The sequence below is a fragment of the Aedes aegypti genome, chromosome 2 (genome assembly GCF_002204515.2).
Source record: "Aedes aegypti strain LVP_AGWG chromosome 2, AaegL5.0 Primary Assembly, whole genome shotgun sequence".
Taxonomy (NCBI): domain Eukaryota; kingdom Metazoa; phylum Arthropoda; class Insecta; order Diptera; family Culicidae; genus Aedes; species Aedes aegypti.
In genome coordinates, this window is record NC_035108.1 from 198,514,193 (window position 1) to 198,531,504 (window position 17,312).

At 35.4% G+C, this 17,312-nt stretch overlaps 1 protein-coding gene across 2 annotated transcripts in view; it reads left to right on the forward strand.

Annotated features, from left to right (window-relative positions):
- The window catches only part of LOC5571041 (dendritic arbor reduction protein 1), a 360,327-nt gene that overhangs the window by 182,633 nt on the left and 160,382 nt on the right, over window positions 1-17,312 (forward strand). For both annotated transcript variants that reach the window (XM_021843670.1, XM_021843671.1), the window contains exon 5: window positions 13,568-13,627. In XM_021843670.1, the coding sequence (XP_021699362.1) occupies window positions 13,568-13,627 (60 nt within the window). The remainder of the gene's footprint in view (window positions 1-13,567; window positions 13,628-17,312) is intronic.

Here is a 17,312-nt window from a genome sequence, read left to right on the forward strand (position 1 = left end):
ATTTTTAGTTTTCCACCGAGTATTGCCCTCAGAATTTTACGTAAACAATATCCTGTTCAACATTCTCAGCCGCAACAGGATAATAACTACACGGGAAACATGATTGTCATATGTCACAAATGTTCGAAGATTAACAAAGTCTTTAACAACTTAAAACAAATTCCCAAAAGAAAAAGAAAGTACTTCTTTAGTATCTATATCACTAGAACTTCCACTCTATAGATATACCTGCACCCATTTACTTCGTTTTATTTTGTTCGGGAATCATCATCAATCTGTTTATTGTTAACAGCCTACGATCAAAAATAGGAAAAATCTCTTATGGAAATTTAAGCAAGTGGTACGCAAATAATCGTTATGTCAGTATAACTTTAAAGAACTGTCGGTTATTTAGAGAAGGTAAAATTCCCAATTTTTATTTTTTTTTATTTTTTTTATTTTTTTTTCTTATTTCTTTATTAACGAGAATTTTAACTTATAAGCTAGTTCTTCTCGTAAATTCCCAATTAAAATATAAGCTAAATAATTTAGCTTATATTTTAATTGGGAATTTTACCTTCTCTAAATAACCGACAGTTCTTTAAAGTTATACTGACACAATTCAGCCTAAATTACTACCAATAGTAATGAAACCAGTATAACTCATAAGATTAGCCTATTTAATTAATTAAAAAAACACTTCAAAATTTAGCACAACACTGGTAATCAAGAGACGAACCAATCATCAGCTTTGAGTCTTTATGCAATGTGTGGAGTTCACAACTTCGTTTAGAATTCGGTTCGCGGCACAATGCCAAGTTAATGCCCCCGAAAATGCAATTTCACGCAATCCTTAAACATTGCCTTCGCTGTTGTACACCACCAAGGATTTCATTCAGATCATTTAAAAAACATTCCATCAGTAATTTCCTCCAGATATTCCTGATTTTTTTTTTTCGTAGTTTGCCTTCCATTTTTTAAAGCTATTCCTCCAAGTACTCTGAACTCTCACAAAATTGATTGAAGAAATATCTTAGGAGTACTTTGGAGAGACCGAGCAAGACGGTTCGTTTTCTGGACGCCGAGAAGTTATGCGGTTTGCGTTGTGTGAGTGCGAAAAGATATTCGTGTTCAGTCAAGGATGAATTTCCAACTGGTGAGCTCGTTTCATGCTTATGATAACACATTTTTTCATGACAGCGTTACTTTTATCCCGACTAAGGGTACATAACAAAATTATATCAGCATATGTTATTATGTTATAAGTTTTTTTTCGAACATAGGTTATTACAAACTTGATGCAGGATGTTGTTAAAATAACTAAAATTATAACAAAAAGTGTATGAATAGTAACATAAACATAACAAAATGTGTTTTAATTCTATCACAAACATATCAAACCAAGTTATAATGTTTGATACAAAGTATCAAAATTATAATACTGTTCGATATACGATAATATTGTAAATTATTGAAATGCATAACTATCTATTTATTTTATTATAAAGTTGTTAAAAATGAACAAAAAAATATCTTAAAGGGGAATAAAACACATTATGTTATATTTCTTTTTTATTATGTTCTATGGATAACGGAGTCTAACAAAATTATATTATAATATGATATGCATATTATATTCTGATAGAATTTTATTATATTTTTGTTACAAGCCTCTAGTCGGGATGTCATATTCAAACAAATTTTGCATGGTTCGTCACTACAAGTGTCGGCATTATGCCTGTGTCATACAATTTCACATGTAATTATCTCATTTTTACATTACTAAAAATATCTTTCAAACGGTTCGACATTATAAATGTTAACGTATTTTTTGCAACTTCTATCAAAAACTTAATCTCGAGACAAAAATGCACAGCGTTACTCTTATGTAATTTTCAAACAAAATATGTATGGTTCGTCACTACAAGTGTCGGCATTATTCATGTTTCATAAAATTTGAAGTATATACATATGTTTTTCTCTAAAAGCTAAAAGCACTAAAAGCATCTTTTGAATAGTTCGACATTATGGATGTGTTGACGTGTTTTTTTAATCTTCTACCAAAAACTAAACTTCTCGTGACAAAAAATGGAAAACTAGCTTTAAGTATAAGTCGTATTTCTCCTCCTTATCCATGGATCGCATCACCGATCAAAGGTGACTCTCAGATGTTTTCCTCCTTCTCAAATAAACACGCTTCCCGTAGTGATTGTGGAGCTGCAGAGGTATTCTCGATCTCTAGAAGCAACAATCATTACACCCTAACAATCCTTCCCCATCCCAACTGACTGTAAGGACTTGGCCGGCGCCGTTATTGATCAATAATATCAATCGAATAACCCAAAGAGTTCCCCAGAAAAGTTTTAAAGCTTGTACTATGCATTTTTCTGAGTTTCACACATATTCCATAATTTTTCAAATGGAATTTTCAATAATTTCAGAAGAAATACTTCAAGTTTCCCAAGGGATTGATTCGGGAGTACTACCAATGTTTTCCAGAATTCAATTCACTTCTTTCTAAGCTTCTTCTACAGTTTTGTCCTACTACTCTCTATAATAGGATCCTAAAATGTTTAATGAAATCTTGTTTTTATTTAATAACACCAAAGAGCATGTTACTGCAACTACTTTAGATTTTTTTCCCGCTCAAATAACGGCAATATCATATTTAAACTTTAATTTAAAAATTGGATCCATAAATGGACCTTGATACTTTTGATCATGTTTTACGTTCGCTTAATCCTTAATGTCTTTAGGATCCTAAAATGTTTAATGAAATCTTGTTTTTATTTAATAACACCAAAGAGCATGTTACTGCAACTACTTTAGCTTTTTTCCCGCTCAAATAACGGCAATATCATATTTAAACTTTAATTTAAAAATTGGATCCATAAATGGACCTTGATACTTTTGATCATGTTTTACGTTCGCTTAATCGACAAAAACACCACAGGGGTTTTAGTTTTAACGCTGGGGTTGTTCCTATCTGACATTTTGGAAGGGACACGGAAAACAAAATACACCCAAATTTTGAGTTAAAGCCAAGAGGTGTGGCAAAAACTAAAAAAAAACATAACAAATTGGTTTTTGGACTTGAACAAACGGGAGACATTGAAAAATTGAGTAAACATGTGTTTTTGGCCTAAACTAGAACGGCTTTAGGCTATTCCTTCAGGCAATACGCCTGGTAATAGTTCTTAAACTTTGGCATACCTGGTTCTGCCTTTTTTCTTCGTCATCTTCTTTTTGGCATTACGTACTAACTGGGACACCACCTGCTTCTCAGCTTAGTGTTCAATGAGCACTTCTTAACTAAGAGCTTTCTTTGCTGAAGTTGCCATTTTCGCATTCGTATATCCTGTGGCAGGTACGATGATACTCTATGACCAGGGAAGTCAAGAAAATTTTCATTACTAAAAGATCATGGACCGACCACAAATTGGACCCAGACACCTTTAACATGGCTTAACTTTGTAGCCGTGGACTCTCAGCTCTCAGCTAAAGAAGGCCCCAGAAAGATATTCAAGAGCTTTTTTAATCCCTTTGTTACTATCATTTTAAACATTACAATTTTCTTGTGCTTAAATGCTCTCTGTTAGGCTAATTTTGTAAAACTTAAATAAAGTTTTAATTAACATTCTGTTAACAACATATCACATTCATTTGTCGTAGCAGTTCAGAATGTTAGCAGATGAGATGATTTTACATGCTCATGAAATAAATTAACTTTTTTTAATTTACATAACCTAATTTACCCTAAATATGTAACACATTAATTGTGGTAATAGAAGGTGCAACGATTTTTGTCTAAAATTATTATTAAATTTTATATAATTTTAATAATCTGCAGATCTTTCTTCCTGGTATTACAAAAGCTAGCTATTGGTACATGGCCGGCCTGAAAATGAAGGTCAAACGCTTGTTCCTAAGACAAAGTTTTGATTAAGCTGATTTCTCACCCCGTACTCGTTAATTCAAACTCTTACTCGCAACCAAACAAGAAGGGCCATCGCGTTTCCGCGTATTGATGCAGAAAAGGGCTTGTTTCTTTTCACCAGCTGACACTAGACAGATCGACAGTCAGTCACACAAACGGCAGCAAACTCAAGACAAGACAGTCGGAAAGCCGGCGGCGAGAAAAATCAATAAATCATTGTTCCTTTCAGTCACCTATCAGTCTGCAATTATTAAATACTATTATGTGATAAATCATGATTAAAAATGCTAACACGTTCAATTGGCTGGCTCTGAGAGTCGAACCTGGCGAAACCTGAAGACAGTAGTTAGTGAGCTGTTGCGACTACACCCTGAAGCCTGAAGTGACTGGTAGGTACTTCGGTGTCGCTTCTGCAGCCGTCCACTGACAAGAGAGTGTTAAATTAAATGATCTTAGACGAGTCAACTGCTGTTGATGTTGTTGTTGTCGCTGATGTCGCAAACCATTAAAAAGGTACATGCAGTGCGAAGATAAAAAGTGAACCCGATATACCCAGCTACTGGTTTCTATTATAATTGATTTAATTAGAGAAATCATTACGTGCCTCATTAGACAATCGATGATAGACAGCAGTTTTGCAATGTGGAATTTATTATTGGGTTGAAATTATTTTGCTACGTGGAGAAATTAGAGCACATTCGAACGACTGCTGGAGACACGTGTGTCGGGACCTCTAGAGGAAAAATACAGCATTTATCAACCCGTTGTTTGCCAGTGATTGATAACAGAACCGACTGGACTAGCTTTTATGGAAATCGAAATCGGTCTAGACGTCTGGTGATTGTATACCATATTACCAAATACCATTTCACGGAATTTTCAGATGCTTCTTGTGGTGTCTTAACTTTCCATATAAAATCCATGGAATGCTTTTCGGAAAATTCTTATACAATCCATCTGGTTGTCCGTCAGTGGTTTATACATCACCATAGTTAGATAAAATAAATAAACTAAAACTTTTTGAACTTTCGATGTCGTTTAAAACTATTTGACGTTCTCCATTCAACTGAGTATTACGAAATCGCAACCATGCCATAATTTAAAATCCAATGTCGAAATGCGCGATGCGAGATCTTAATCTGCCCACAAATGAACCCATATTCATGTTCTATTCTGCACCATAAAACTGCACGGGCATGGCACGAACCACAATAAAGATTATTCATAAACCACCACGTTGGAGGCCCTTGATCCATAAACTCCGTCCAAACTACATTATAATCTATTTACTATTTTTCACGTTTTCAGCCAATGGCCAATCATCACATGCTCCCCTGCTCCTCCTCTCTCTCACTCTGGGGGCAATCGCTTTCGATTCAATGCACGCCAGCCAATTCCGATCAAAATGCAAAGGACCCTTATGTTGCTCTCAACACGACGACCGAATCGCTTTCCAAGTTTGATCTGAATGCGAATCTGTCAGCTCCAATAAAGATCAATTCAAATTCAACTTCCCCCAGCTAGCTGCCCGGCAGCATACCTTGTGCATACTTAGCCCGAGTCAAAAATTTTCTTATGACACCGATCGACCGACAACGGCGCGACGAGTTCAAACCGAAACGAAGATTGACTCTGACTGTGGGTATGCCGACCCGAGCAGTGGTCTCCAACAGAATAGGAACCAATTTTGGAACTTAACGTTTTTTTCTATATGCGGCTAAATTTCAAAATATTAATTCAAGAATAATTCTAATAATGTTTATGTGTCCTCAGACAGATATCTTGCAACATATCTTAATGCAACAAACGTTGATATAAATAACAAATATTTTTGTTATGTTTTTTAATCCGGTTGCTCTTTAACTTTTCATGACAAATTTTGTTGTAAATATGAATCCAATTGATCTGATTCAATAAAGCATTTAGCATCATAATTAATTTTTGTTTCAATTGTGTTATAATTTCCACTACCAACTACTAATTGAAACAAAATTTGTTAATTGCAACCGATGTTGATATAACTGAAATCAAATTTTGTTGCTATCCCCTTGTCGGGGACTCCTTCGCTCTCCAGCCGTGGTCGATCAACAATGCGAAATAAAAATAAAATATTGAATTTTATAACGCTCTTTTCTGATCATTTATAACTTTTGATCGCCCCAGTCACTACTGTGGTTGTTATTGTTATTGTTAGTGCCCAATTCGAATGGCCGTCGTCGGTTGGACGGTTCTTCGAAGGGATCGGTAAGGCCCCTTCCGACTCCAACTCAGACTCTCGGCGTGGGGCAAGAATAGTACAACAACACGAAACATGGTACCTCTCGCAACGATTGGACGGCTCATAATGAAATTATTCAAATGAACGAAAACAGCTTTACAATGGTGGCGCAGTCGGAGATGAAAAGGAACCCACTTTCGATCGATGTCGGGCTAGTGATAAAATGGGCTTCAAACATCAACCTTTCACTTTTTTTTGGGTACAGAAAGTTTGAAGGCGACTTGCGAAAAATAGGACACATCCTAAACGAGATTTTTCTTTAAAATGTTATTGTAATTAGAGAAATTTTCAAAATGGATCTTAATTGTAATTGGATTGTAATTTTTCTTACTTTTAATCCGCAAATGAAAAATCTTCCTACGTTTACAATGTGCTTCCGTAGTTATTCAACGAGTCCAAACTCAAAGTTTAAATCCAAAAGTTGATGCTACATCGTATTTTATTGCTGATTTGAGCAGACTGTTGGGGCTTTCAAGGATTTTTAACAGAATTATAACTCGAATCCGAATGCAACAGACAATATTTTTAAAATATATACTTTTAGGTTAATTTTGTCCTTACCAAAAGCTCATTAAATTGTAAAAAATACCATGGATAACGGTCAGGTCGTATAGGATAAGATTTTTCTTGGATTCACGAGCGACAGTTCAGGTTATGGTACTGCAAGAGCATGTTTTGCTGTTTGATAGCTAACATTCTTCTTCTTCTTCTTTCTGGCGTTACGTCCCAACTGGGACAAAGCCTGCTACTCAGATTAGCGTTCTTATGAGCACTTCCACAGTTATTAACTGAGAGCTTTCTTTGCCGATTGACCATTTTTGCATGTGTATATCGTGTGGCAGGTACGAAGATACTCTTATGCCCTGGGAATCGAGAAAATTTCCTTTACGAAAAGATCCTCGACCAGTGGGATTCGAACCCACGACCCTCAGCATGGTCATGCTGAGTAGCTGCGCGTTTACCGCTACGGCTATCTGGGCCCCAGCTAACATTAATGTTTGTAATTCATTTTGCACGAAAAGTCAATACAATATTGAAAACATATAAAATCCGGTATTTATTTTTACTAATCTTCAACCCATTTTCAGTAAAGTTTCATTAATTCCGAAGTTCAATGCGGATAGCTACTGTTAGTCAGTTGAAAATGATTTTTCACTGAATTTTAGTGATACTGGACATAATAGCTGAATTCCCAGTCACGTTTGCAAAAAAAAATTCGAGCCCGGTTGAAAAATATATCGAACCTCTAAATTCAGATGGTATGCCAAGTGTCCATACCAAACAATACAATTCCACAAACAATACAAACGAATAATCAATCATCATCGATTTTAACCAAATTTTGGTCAAATATTTATTAATTTAAGACATGCAAAAATAAACAAATACAATGCCTGTCGGTGGTGGGCAATATATTATCGTCAGTAGAAGAAGTAGTCAAATTCGTCTCGTTATTCGTCTGCCCCTTCGGGACCTAAAATTACACAACGTAGGGCCTGGTCAACCCTGGACGAAACATTGGTGGGTCTCGTCCCATGAGACCAACCCCCGTGAAAAATTGACGAAAACATATGATTTTACTAACATTTTTCAACTTATATCTTCGAAACTATTAGACATAAAGAAGCTATTAGCGTAGAAATGCCCTTCAGAACTTTTGAACGAAACCGTTTCAGGAGTCTAGGGAAAACAGTTTTGTCGGATAACACTGTATCAACTTTGTTTTTTTTTTGCAATTCCGTTGCAAATCAATCATATTTTCTTTGAGAAGTTGATCAACATAACGGCCTACTTTTCAGTATTGTTTTGGTAAGCGTTCTGCGCGGCGTGTGAGTCGAGACGAGTCGTTCTCACCTAGGGTGACGTTAGGCGATTAATGTTATTCAAATGGGAGCGAGTCAATACTTCCCCGACTCACAATTGTATCTGATTTTTGGGTTTCTATCTACGACTGGCGTGAGGTGAGAATTGTCGCTGTCGTATAGCGAGGTGACAATTCTTGACTAGAGTGAAGTGACTTTCCATTTGGTTTACACGGCGAGTCACTTCACTGGAGTTTATATCCGTTGTGCAATCTGGTTCCGACACAGGCTGCCGATTCTGATGTGGGATCAGATCGTCCAGCATTTGTAGTCAGCTACTGTTTGTGCTGTCTCACTTGTTCCTTCCTCCAATAAGGATTAAAGATGTGCATGATACCGATGGAAGCGTGAAAATTTGTGACATTCATGGGTACTTGTCACAGCCTACGTGATTGAAAAATACTGAATTGAAACTATGCATGGCTGTGTGCCCCCCCATGAGGGTTCTCTAGAAATGTTGGTTTGTGCTTTTAGAGTTCATCCAGCTGAAACGGCATTTTTCAAAGTAGCAAAAAATGTTGTATGCAACTCGTTGCAAAACTCGATTTTTTCAGCACTCGTTGTATCTATCCAACTCGGCGAGCCTCGTTGGATAAATGTACAACTCGTGCTGAAAAAATCATCATTTTGCAACTTGTTCCAACTATTTCATCGAAAATTTTGATATTTGAATCATTTTGATTTAATTGTGTTTATCAGACATTTTACACTCTAGAACAGTGGTTCTCAACATTTTTGAAGGTGCGGCCCCCTTTGATGTACTACAAACAACCTGTTGGCCCCCTAAATGGATGCTTTTGAAATCAATGTTCATTCAACCCTCTCAGAGATCTCATAATGATTTGTCAGACATAAGTGTAGTGACCAGCCTTTTCACATAGCCGGTTTTACACATTTCCCGATCAATCTTTCTTTCGATTTTCTAACGAGTTAGACTAAAATTAACACTTTTCTTCCATCATTATAAAAGCACGTTTATTCTTCCCAAAATACATCAACAAACTGATCTTAATTTTTCTTTCCTCAAGCTGTGCCTACTACGATCTCGATTGATTTCATTTTGAGTACTAGTTAAACAGTTCTTTAGCTCACGGACCTATCTTGGTTTTACTATACTCTGTTTCCAGCCTCTCATAATCCCTACAATAAGTACTTGTCACTTGGCAGGAGTACAAAAAACCACGTTTGAAATTCACCATAGATAATGTAAATATTGCAGCCTTAAGCATCTCAATTGTAATCTTTTGGTTAATATAAAACACCATTGGTCGCATACATTCTACATAAAATGAAACATATTCGCTTATGTTTCTTGACCAGAATGAGAGAGTGTCACCGATTATTACACGTGGTGACACACAGTGATCGGCACTTAACAGAGGACAGTGTGTTTTTTGTTTCTCATTACCTTCCATAAACGTTAAAAGTAATGCGTGTTGTGTGAATGCGGACGCATTCAAGGAATCAGATTATGGATCAAAACAAAGCAATTTTCGGAATCAACAATAACTATTTTACTATGAATTGATCAGAAATTTATTTACGCATTGATAGCAATTAGATAGTTTTTAGGAATCTTCATAATTCATTTTGACATTGGGGTTTTCTTAAAGTTGTTTGAAACTTTGCAGTATGATTTATTCATAAACGGTGTAAATTGTTGCAAAATATGAGCCCTTTAGCTTTCAATAATTTCCTGCCAAAGTAAATCAAAAGTGTCGGGAATAAATAAGGAGATATTCACAGGAGTTCATTGAAGATTGTCTCGAGACTCACAAGATGGTCTGAAAAGTTTCACAAGATTTACTCAAGGACTCAATCAGAAATTGAAAATGACCGCGCTAAACAGGGTATCTATTGATATTTTAAGGAATTTTATGATTGGCTTCTCAGGCGTAACTTATCGGCCGTGGGATGAATTAGGTAAAAATTTCTTCAAGAACTCTCTACATCCGGGGGCAAATTGATCACTTTTTCACAAATTTTTGTCATGATTTCCTTTGGAATTCAAAAATTGTCAAATTTGTTTCGGTAAAATCAATACTTCATTGATCTCTATCAGTTCATGTAGTCGATTTTTTATTAAGTTTAACATTTCATAAAATTAGTTTTAATATCAAAAATTGAAAATGACACATTGGGGCGAAATTGATCACCATTTAATAAATATTTATTTTTGTCGCATATCCTTCAAGTAGTTTCGCAGATATCTACCAATGATCACTATTGTGAATGTTTTTTTTTAATCCTGTCGATAACTGCCACGGAGCAAAGTAATTTTTCGGTGAGTTAGTATACTTGCAAAATCAAATCTGACGCCTGCAGAATTATGCTGAATGCAATTAGAATAAGGGAAAAAAAACTCTAGAGACCATTTTGAATAAAATAGATGCATTAGAGACCTTCCATTAAATATAGAGCCTTTCATTAAAATAGAGATCGAGTCTCTAGAAAAAGACCTGCTGCCAGCTCTGAACCAATTAATTGAACTTAAAACTGTTTAATAAATCTGTATATTCAAAAACTTGAATATTAAAACATTAATAGAAAAGGCATTATTTGAATTAAGGTACCAATAAGAAGAGAATCTTCAAATGAATGTTGTTGAATGTTGTTGACGAATACGCCTAAAAAACATTGAATTTAACCTGTAAATATATAAAAGCTACAAAGATATATAAAATATTAAAGGAAACGTGAATTAAGTAAATCAATTTAAATTTAAAGTGAGTTTACGTTCATAAGGGATTTAAAGCATTTTTTAACGTCATAAAATAGTTTGACTTCGGATAATGAAAATCTTACAAAGAACATTACAAATATCTAGTCTATTCTAAAATATCAAAAGGTTTTTTGTGGAAAACGATCCCCCACAAGACAATGGCCCCTGGGCCTCCTTATTTGTAAATTTGGTTCAAACGTCATTCAGCTCACGGAAAGAAGTAAAGTGAAACGGAATGTTGCGGAACGGAATGCTGAATCAAACCAAAACAGCAAAAGAGGTAACCAGAAAAAACGAATTTTTGTTGTTCGTTGGGTTACTAGAAGTTCAAATTAATAGTGAACACCTATGGTTTTCACGAGGTGTCGTTCAAATTAACGGGGGTGTACGATATATGGTAATTTCGTGAAAATAATCCTTGATCACCGCGATTTCTTCCAAAAATAAAAGAACTCGTAATTATAGAACATAACGAATGGTTTGGATTGTTCATACACGTAAATGACCACTATGATGGCCTCCAAAAGATCCGGAACATGCGTAAAAACGATTATTATGTGAAAATCATCCTTTTTTTTCAAAGATATTAGGTCATAATTGTAGAACACAACAGATGATTTGAATTGCTCATGGATATAGTTGGTCATTATAATATCCTCCAGAAAATCCGGAATATCCGTAAATATAGTCATTTCATGAAAATCATCCTAGGATACCAAGAAATTTGTCGAACATACCTGAAATCATAACAACCCAGATTATCCATTGTGTTGATAATTCAGATCGTACATGGACATATGTAGGCACTGCAGTGCACTGTAATAGCCTTAGAAAACATTCTTTAATATCTCGATTTCGTTAAAATTGATTCGATTTTTTTAAACTGACTTTTTTATCTTCAACCATTTTGTTCAGTGATAAGTTCTGGACAAACATTTCAAAAGGGCACATCGACATTGGTAAACATTGGCTTTGCAAGCCGCTGTTGAGCCCAATTCAACTCGATCACGCTCACCAATATCACTATCAGGAAGAGCTAACACCAATCTTGCTGATAGTGGTGTTAGCTTGCGTGGGCGGGCTAAAAAGGGCTCAACAGCAACGTTTCTGAAAAAAGGCTCAAAACCTCCTAGGCCCTTTTCAAATGTTTGTCCAGAGTTATGATTAAAGGCGAATTGCAAGTTTGATACACGCCTAATAAGGAACGATTTCCAGAAAGTTTTCTCAACACATTTTTTTTTTCAAGATTTTTTCAGAACAAATTTTAAATACTCGTTTTATTTTTTTACTCACCTAAACTCTACACACTAAGAAAAAACTAATATCAAATTTGACGAAGATTTCATGGTGAGCAATATATTCGAAGTAATTCAATGGTATTTAAACTTGAAAATATTTCATTCTTGTAAAATTACTTCCAACTTGACTGAACATTTATGAGATCCGAACAATATTAAGTTCAATGTGACGAGAAATAACGTTTGTATTTGTAAACAATTTGTAACTTTAATTAATGTAATTTTACTTTATTTTAATATGTCGGGCACATATGACGTACATTTCAAAGTTTTTTCTATGTAAGTACGTGCATATTGACTAAACAAAACAACAAATCAACACAAACATAAACACCGGCTAGAGTTTTGATGGATTTCAATTCTCTAAAACTAGAGATCAAACATAATAGTTCACTGAACATTCCAATAAGCATGACACAGATGTTAATTAATGGCCATTTGATCGTAAGTTTGAGGCGTCCCGGGTATCCGAAAATAATCATTTGTAGGATCAATCATTTGCAGGACATATGGTTATCTGTGAGATGAAAGTTTTAGTATTTCTTCTTTCACTCAGGCTTATACGGATTGAAAGCTCTTCAAATTGGGTATAGGGTCTTATGAAATTCTAAGGAATGAATGAGCAAAAATCACTATGATTATTCTAAAACAAGTGCAACCAAACATACCAATAGTATGTCTGGTAAAATTGTTTTGTTAATCAAGGGTTTTCGTTTATTCCTTTTACTCAATAACATAATTTTCAACCACATTATTATTCTATTTAATGATGGACAAATTCTAAATCGAAAAGCTTTTAATCCTGACATATAAACAAGCATCACGTATCAAGAAAATGCGACGTCTATTATTTACTAGTTTTAATTGATACTCCTATCATCGTAATGAATTATGACAGCTCAAACAGTATAAATAACAACCTCCTATCTACCAAAGGTCATCTCCTTTGCTTAACCCTAGAGCATTGCCACAATTACCCCTTATAAAAAATAATTTTAATAACGAACACCTTTTTGGTACAACCCTATCGTATTACGCTCCTCAAACTGCTCCCTCTTGCGGCACTATCTCTCTGTTGTACACCGCTGTGCCTTACGGTTGCAATTCGTCAATAAAAATCCTTAAACGACTTTGACATTTACAACCCGCCTTTTTATGAGCCTCTTCATTGCGGTCCATCTGCTACCATTACAGTTATATTCGTATTCGGTTTGCTCCTCAAGCAAGGGAACCGCTGCTTGCTGCTGCCAAATCAAGAAGTGGTCTCTGCAGGTTTACGAGGAGCTGCAATTAAAAAATTTACTTTTAATTAACTGCGGCTAATTTGCGGTACTTTGAGAGATACCTTCGGCACCCGAGAAACAACAGCGATTGGACGTCAGCATCGTAATTTGTCATCAAAATGTGCCATTATTTGCTGATAAACAACGAGTTGCTCACATCGCATCTTGCCTAATTGCGCTTTCTCAATTTCTCTCTTTGCCATTGCAGGCTGCACGAAAGTCTATACCAAAAGCTCGCACCTAAAGGCCCATCAACGAATCCATACAGGTAAGTGGAATTGAAACGACGTTTGCCTCCCGAAACCAATCGTAAATAATTTATGTAATTTGCCTACCCACTTTGGCGAAACCACCATTCAACCCCCGTTGACAGCTTAATAAAACATCACTCATCGCAATAGACAATAATTAGCCGTGTAAAAATGATACACCTTTCCAAACGAATCGTTTTGTATGGTTTGAAATTGAATACCGCATCAAGAGGGCAATCAGTTAAACAAAACCACAACATTATACACCGATTATGTGTGCAACTCCTTAAACTGACCGCACGGACCACACTTCGATCTCAATGTTTCAGCGACTCCGATCGCCACCCTAACCGATCATTTATTACCCGCCCCGATCGCCTAATTTGGATTGTAAAAGGTGCCACAGACAGCCTCAATCGATTTTTCAAACCAACCAGCGACGAGCCATCTCGGTTGGAACATCTTGGAGTCTAATATCTACGGCCTTTAAACCGAAGTTCGTCATTTTCCCATTCATTCAAATCTCTCGATCATTTCCATCTGTTGCGCGCGATTTGGTTGGAGTCTTTTCACGGTGCACCCAAGATGGTTATTATCAGAAAAAATCACCATCCTAAGACACCAATAACAAACAAATTGACTTATTGCTTGTCTACTTTCACAAGTCAGTTTGAGGTAAATTAACTTGCTGCCCAGTGCATTGAAAAGGTAAATAGGCAGCTATAAAAGTACGTTTTCAAAACTTCGGTTTCAAATTACGAAAAAAGTGGTTGCTGTATACGCCTATGAATGATGATTGCAACTCCATCACATGCTTCATCCAGGCGATCATTAGGATAAACAAAAAGTTTGGAACTATTTTGAGTTTCGAATAAGTTTAGTAATAACTGCTATAATTATGTTATTAACTGTTAGAAAATTGAACAGCTCGTCATATATGGCATTGAAAGAATAAGCGTTCCAATTCAGAATATTTATTAAATTGTATGGGTCAAGCGAAACGTAATCCCAAGACAATTTATTTAAGTAAGTTATGCACCAACTTGGACTGCTTCAGCCATAGTGATGGTTTCGTAAAATGCATCAATCATTTGATTCAATTGTCCAGTTAAAAATCAAAATCGAAGAGAGACATGTGACTTGAAGTAAGTACATTTTCTGTTGATGTTCTGTAATATTTTTTCCGTTGATGAAGAGACGGAATAGAAGTTACCTGCGATGGCGTAAGCAGAGATGTTTCCATTCGATTATTACCTGCGGTAATATGGGTGTAGGAATTTGCTCGGGTATTTCCATTCGAACGGTTACCCGTGGGAGAGAACTAGCTTGTGGATGAGCATGAATATAATTTACCTGATGAGTATAATTATTAAGCAAGCGATCGTTAACTGAAAAATTGTAATTGTTGGAGATCCTGCCTGGGGAATTCCGGCGACGAAAAACGTCGCCGTTCATCTGCGTGGCACGGGCCTCGACGATTCGATTACGCAAAGGGCAATCCCAAACGTTAGACTTATTGTTGCCCCCGCAATTTGGGCATACACAATTTTGAATCTTCCTTCACATGACTTATGCCCTTAGCGTGCTCTGCAAATCATGCATTTAGCATCCATGCAGCAATGTTTGGTAACATGACCCCACTTTTGGCACCGATGGCACTGAGTGGGGTTCTGAAAATTTCTTCAGGTTTCTGGAAATTGACATGGAAACGATTCACGGATATCAAACAAAAGTGTTGCTTTTTATTAAGCTACACTAGGATCCCCGCGATCAAAATTAAGTTAAACCTTAAATGTCAATCAGCCATATCTCAGCAATCGCTAAACCGATTTAAAAAATTCTTTTACGTATCTCATGTCCATATTTCATAGTTTTGTACGGTATGAAAAAAAAATTCATAGAGGTGTTCAAATTTCCTCTAGAGCAATGGAACCTATGCAAATTTTGTTCGCAAACTGAAGCGGCGTTAATTAGTATTTGTCAAGTTTTACCGAAAATGTTAGGGGGAGATCCCCCAGTGCCGGACAGCACCCAATACCGGACAAAGTCGAAACAATGAGAAATCATGGTCCAATCAAGATGGTGTATTAGTAGAAAAGAAAGCTCTTATGTAGACTAATGTTTGCGTAGAATAACACAGCCTTGAAATATGCATGCCTTTTTAAAAAAGTAGAAAAGTTTGAATATCTTTAAAAAATTGACGTATTTTCTTAATTTTGAGCCTATGTAGTAATTATTTTGAATATGAAAAAATACTTTGGATCCCGCAAGCATGATCGAACATAATCCTAATTTGATAGTATGAATGTATTTTGTAGCATAATTGAAGTAAATATGGACAAATTACAATTTTGGTTAAGTACCTCCTGTCCCTCAGTTTCGGACAGCTTGATTTGTTTTCTGAAATCTTTGTAATTATTACATCAGTGTCTCAAAATACTTTCATTTTTCATGGGCTCCGTCGATCATGGTATCAAACATGCAATAAAATTAAGAAGAATGAACATTCAGAACAACATCGTAAAATGTGCTATTTTTCATCATATATGAAAGAGGTTTTTGATAGGCATCTTGCAAACTAAGAAAAACTCACATTATTCTTGTAAATGTTGCAAATGCATTGAATTGGTAATTATAAACTATTCCTATAGTGTACACATTCAATGATGTTCAAATTTATAGAATTCGAGGCATTTCCAGATCGTGTCCGGTATTGGGTGCCACCTTTCAAGATCGATCAATTTGGTACTAAAATACATCATCAAAACGCAATGTCAAAATTCATATTTCTATTTTCAAATTTATTTTTGTACACTACAAAAATGATAATATTTATCATAAATGGGTAACACGAGCCCATAAAATCAATATTTTTCGAATTATGAATTTAGTGGCTTAAGTGTCCGGTACTGGGGGATCTCCTCCTATAAATTAAGGATTTTCATACCCATATGACCCTAGATATTTAGCCAAATAATGCATGTGAATCAAAAACAAAATATTTCGAGCATCTCTAACGAGGCAGATTCGTGTGTATTGCGGATTTCGCATGCCAAATCCTTTAGTGCTCTGGATATGGATGCTACAGGTTCGGAATCTACGACAAAGTACCTTAAACTAAGTTGCACCACATTTGATGCGCTTGGATTGGATCTAAATAACATATAACTGATCTAGACCATTTTTCCTCTGGGTAGATAAAAACTTCCTTCTGTCATGTTGTTCAATGATACAATTTCATCGTTTCGACATAAATTTGCTTGCAGAATTGCAGAAAACATGTCTGATCAAAACTAAATTTTTTTTATTACACTCTTAATTTCAATTACTGAAAAGAATCAAGAATACCTTCATTGCATAACTGTTTGCCTATGAACCAAAATTCAAAGCACTACATGTAGTTTTCTCGACATTTATTTGACTATAGAAGTCAAAAGAACATCGAAAAGAGAATTTTGAGATTACACACAAAACTTATTTTGATTAAAAAACTTCAAAACACATCTTTTTGACCTGTTTTTCTATAAATCAAATTTCAAAGCGATGACATGTAGTTTTTGTCGGTATTAACTGGATTTAACGTTCCCAATGAACAAGTTTGAGCGGAAATAGAAATTTTGTATTACACTTAGAATTTTGTTTACTAAAAATCTACGAAAAACTTTAGATTTTAATCTCGTCTGCCTGTAGAATATTGTTGAA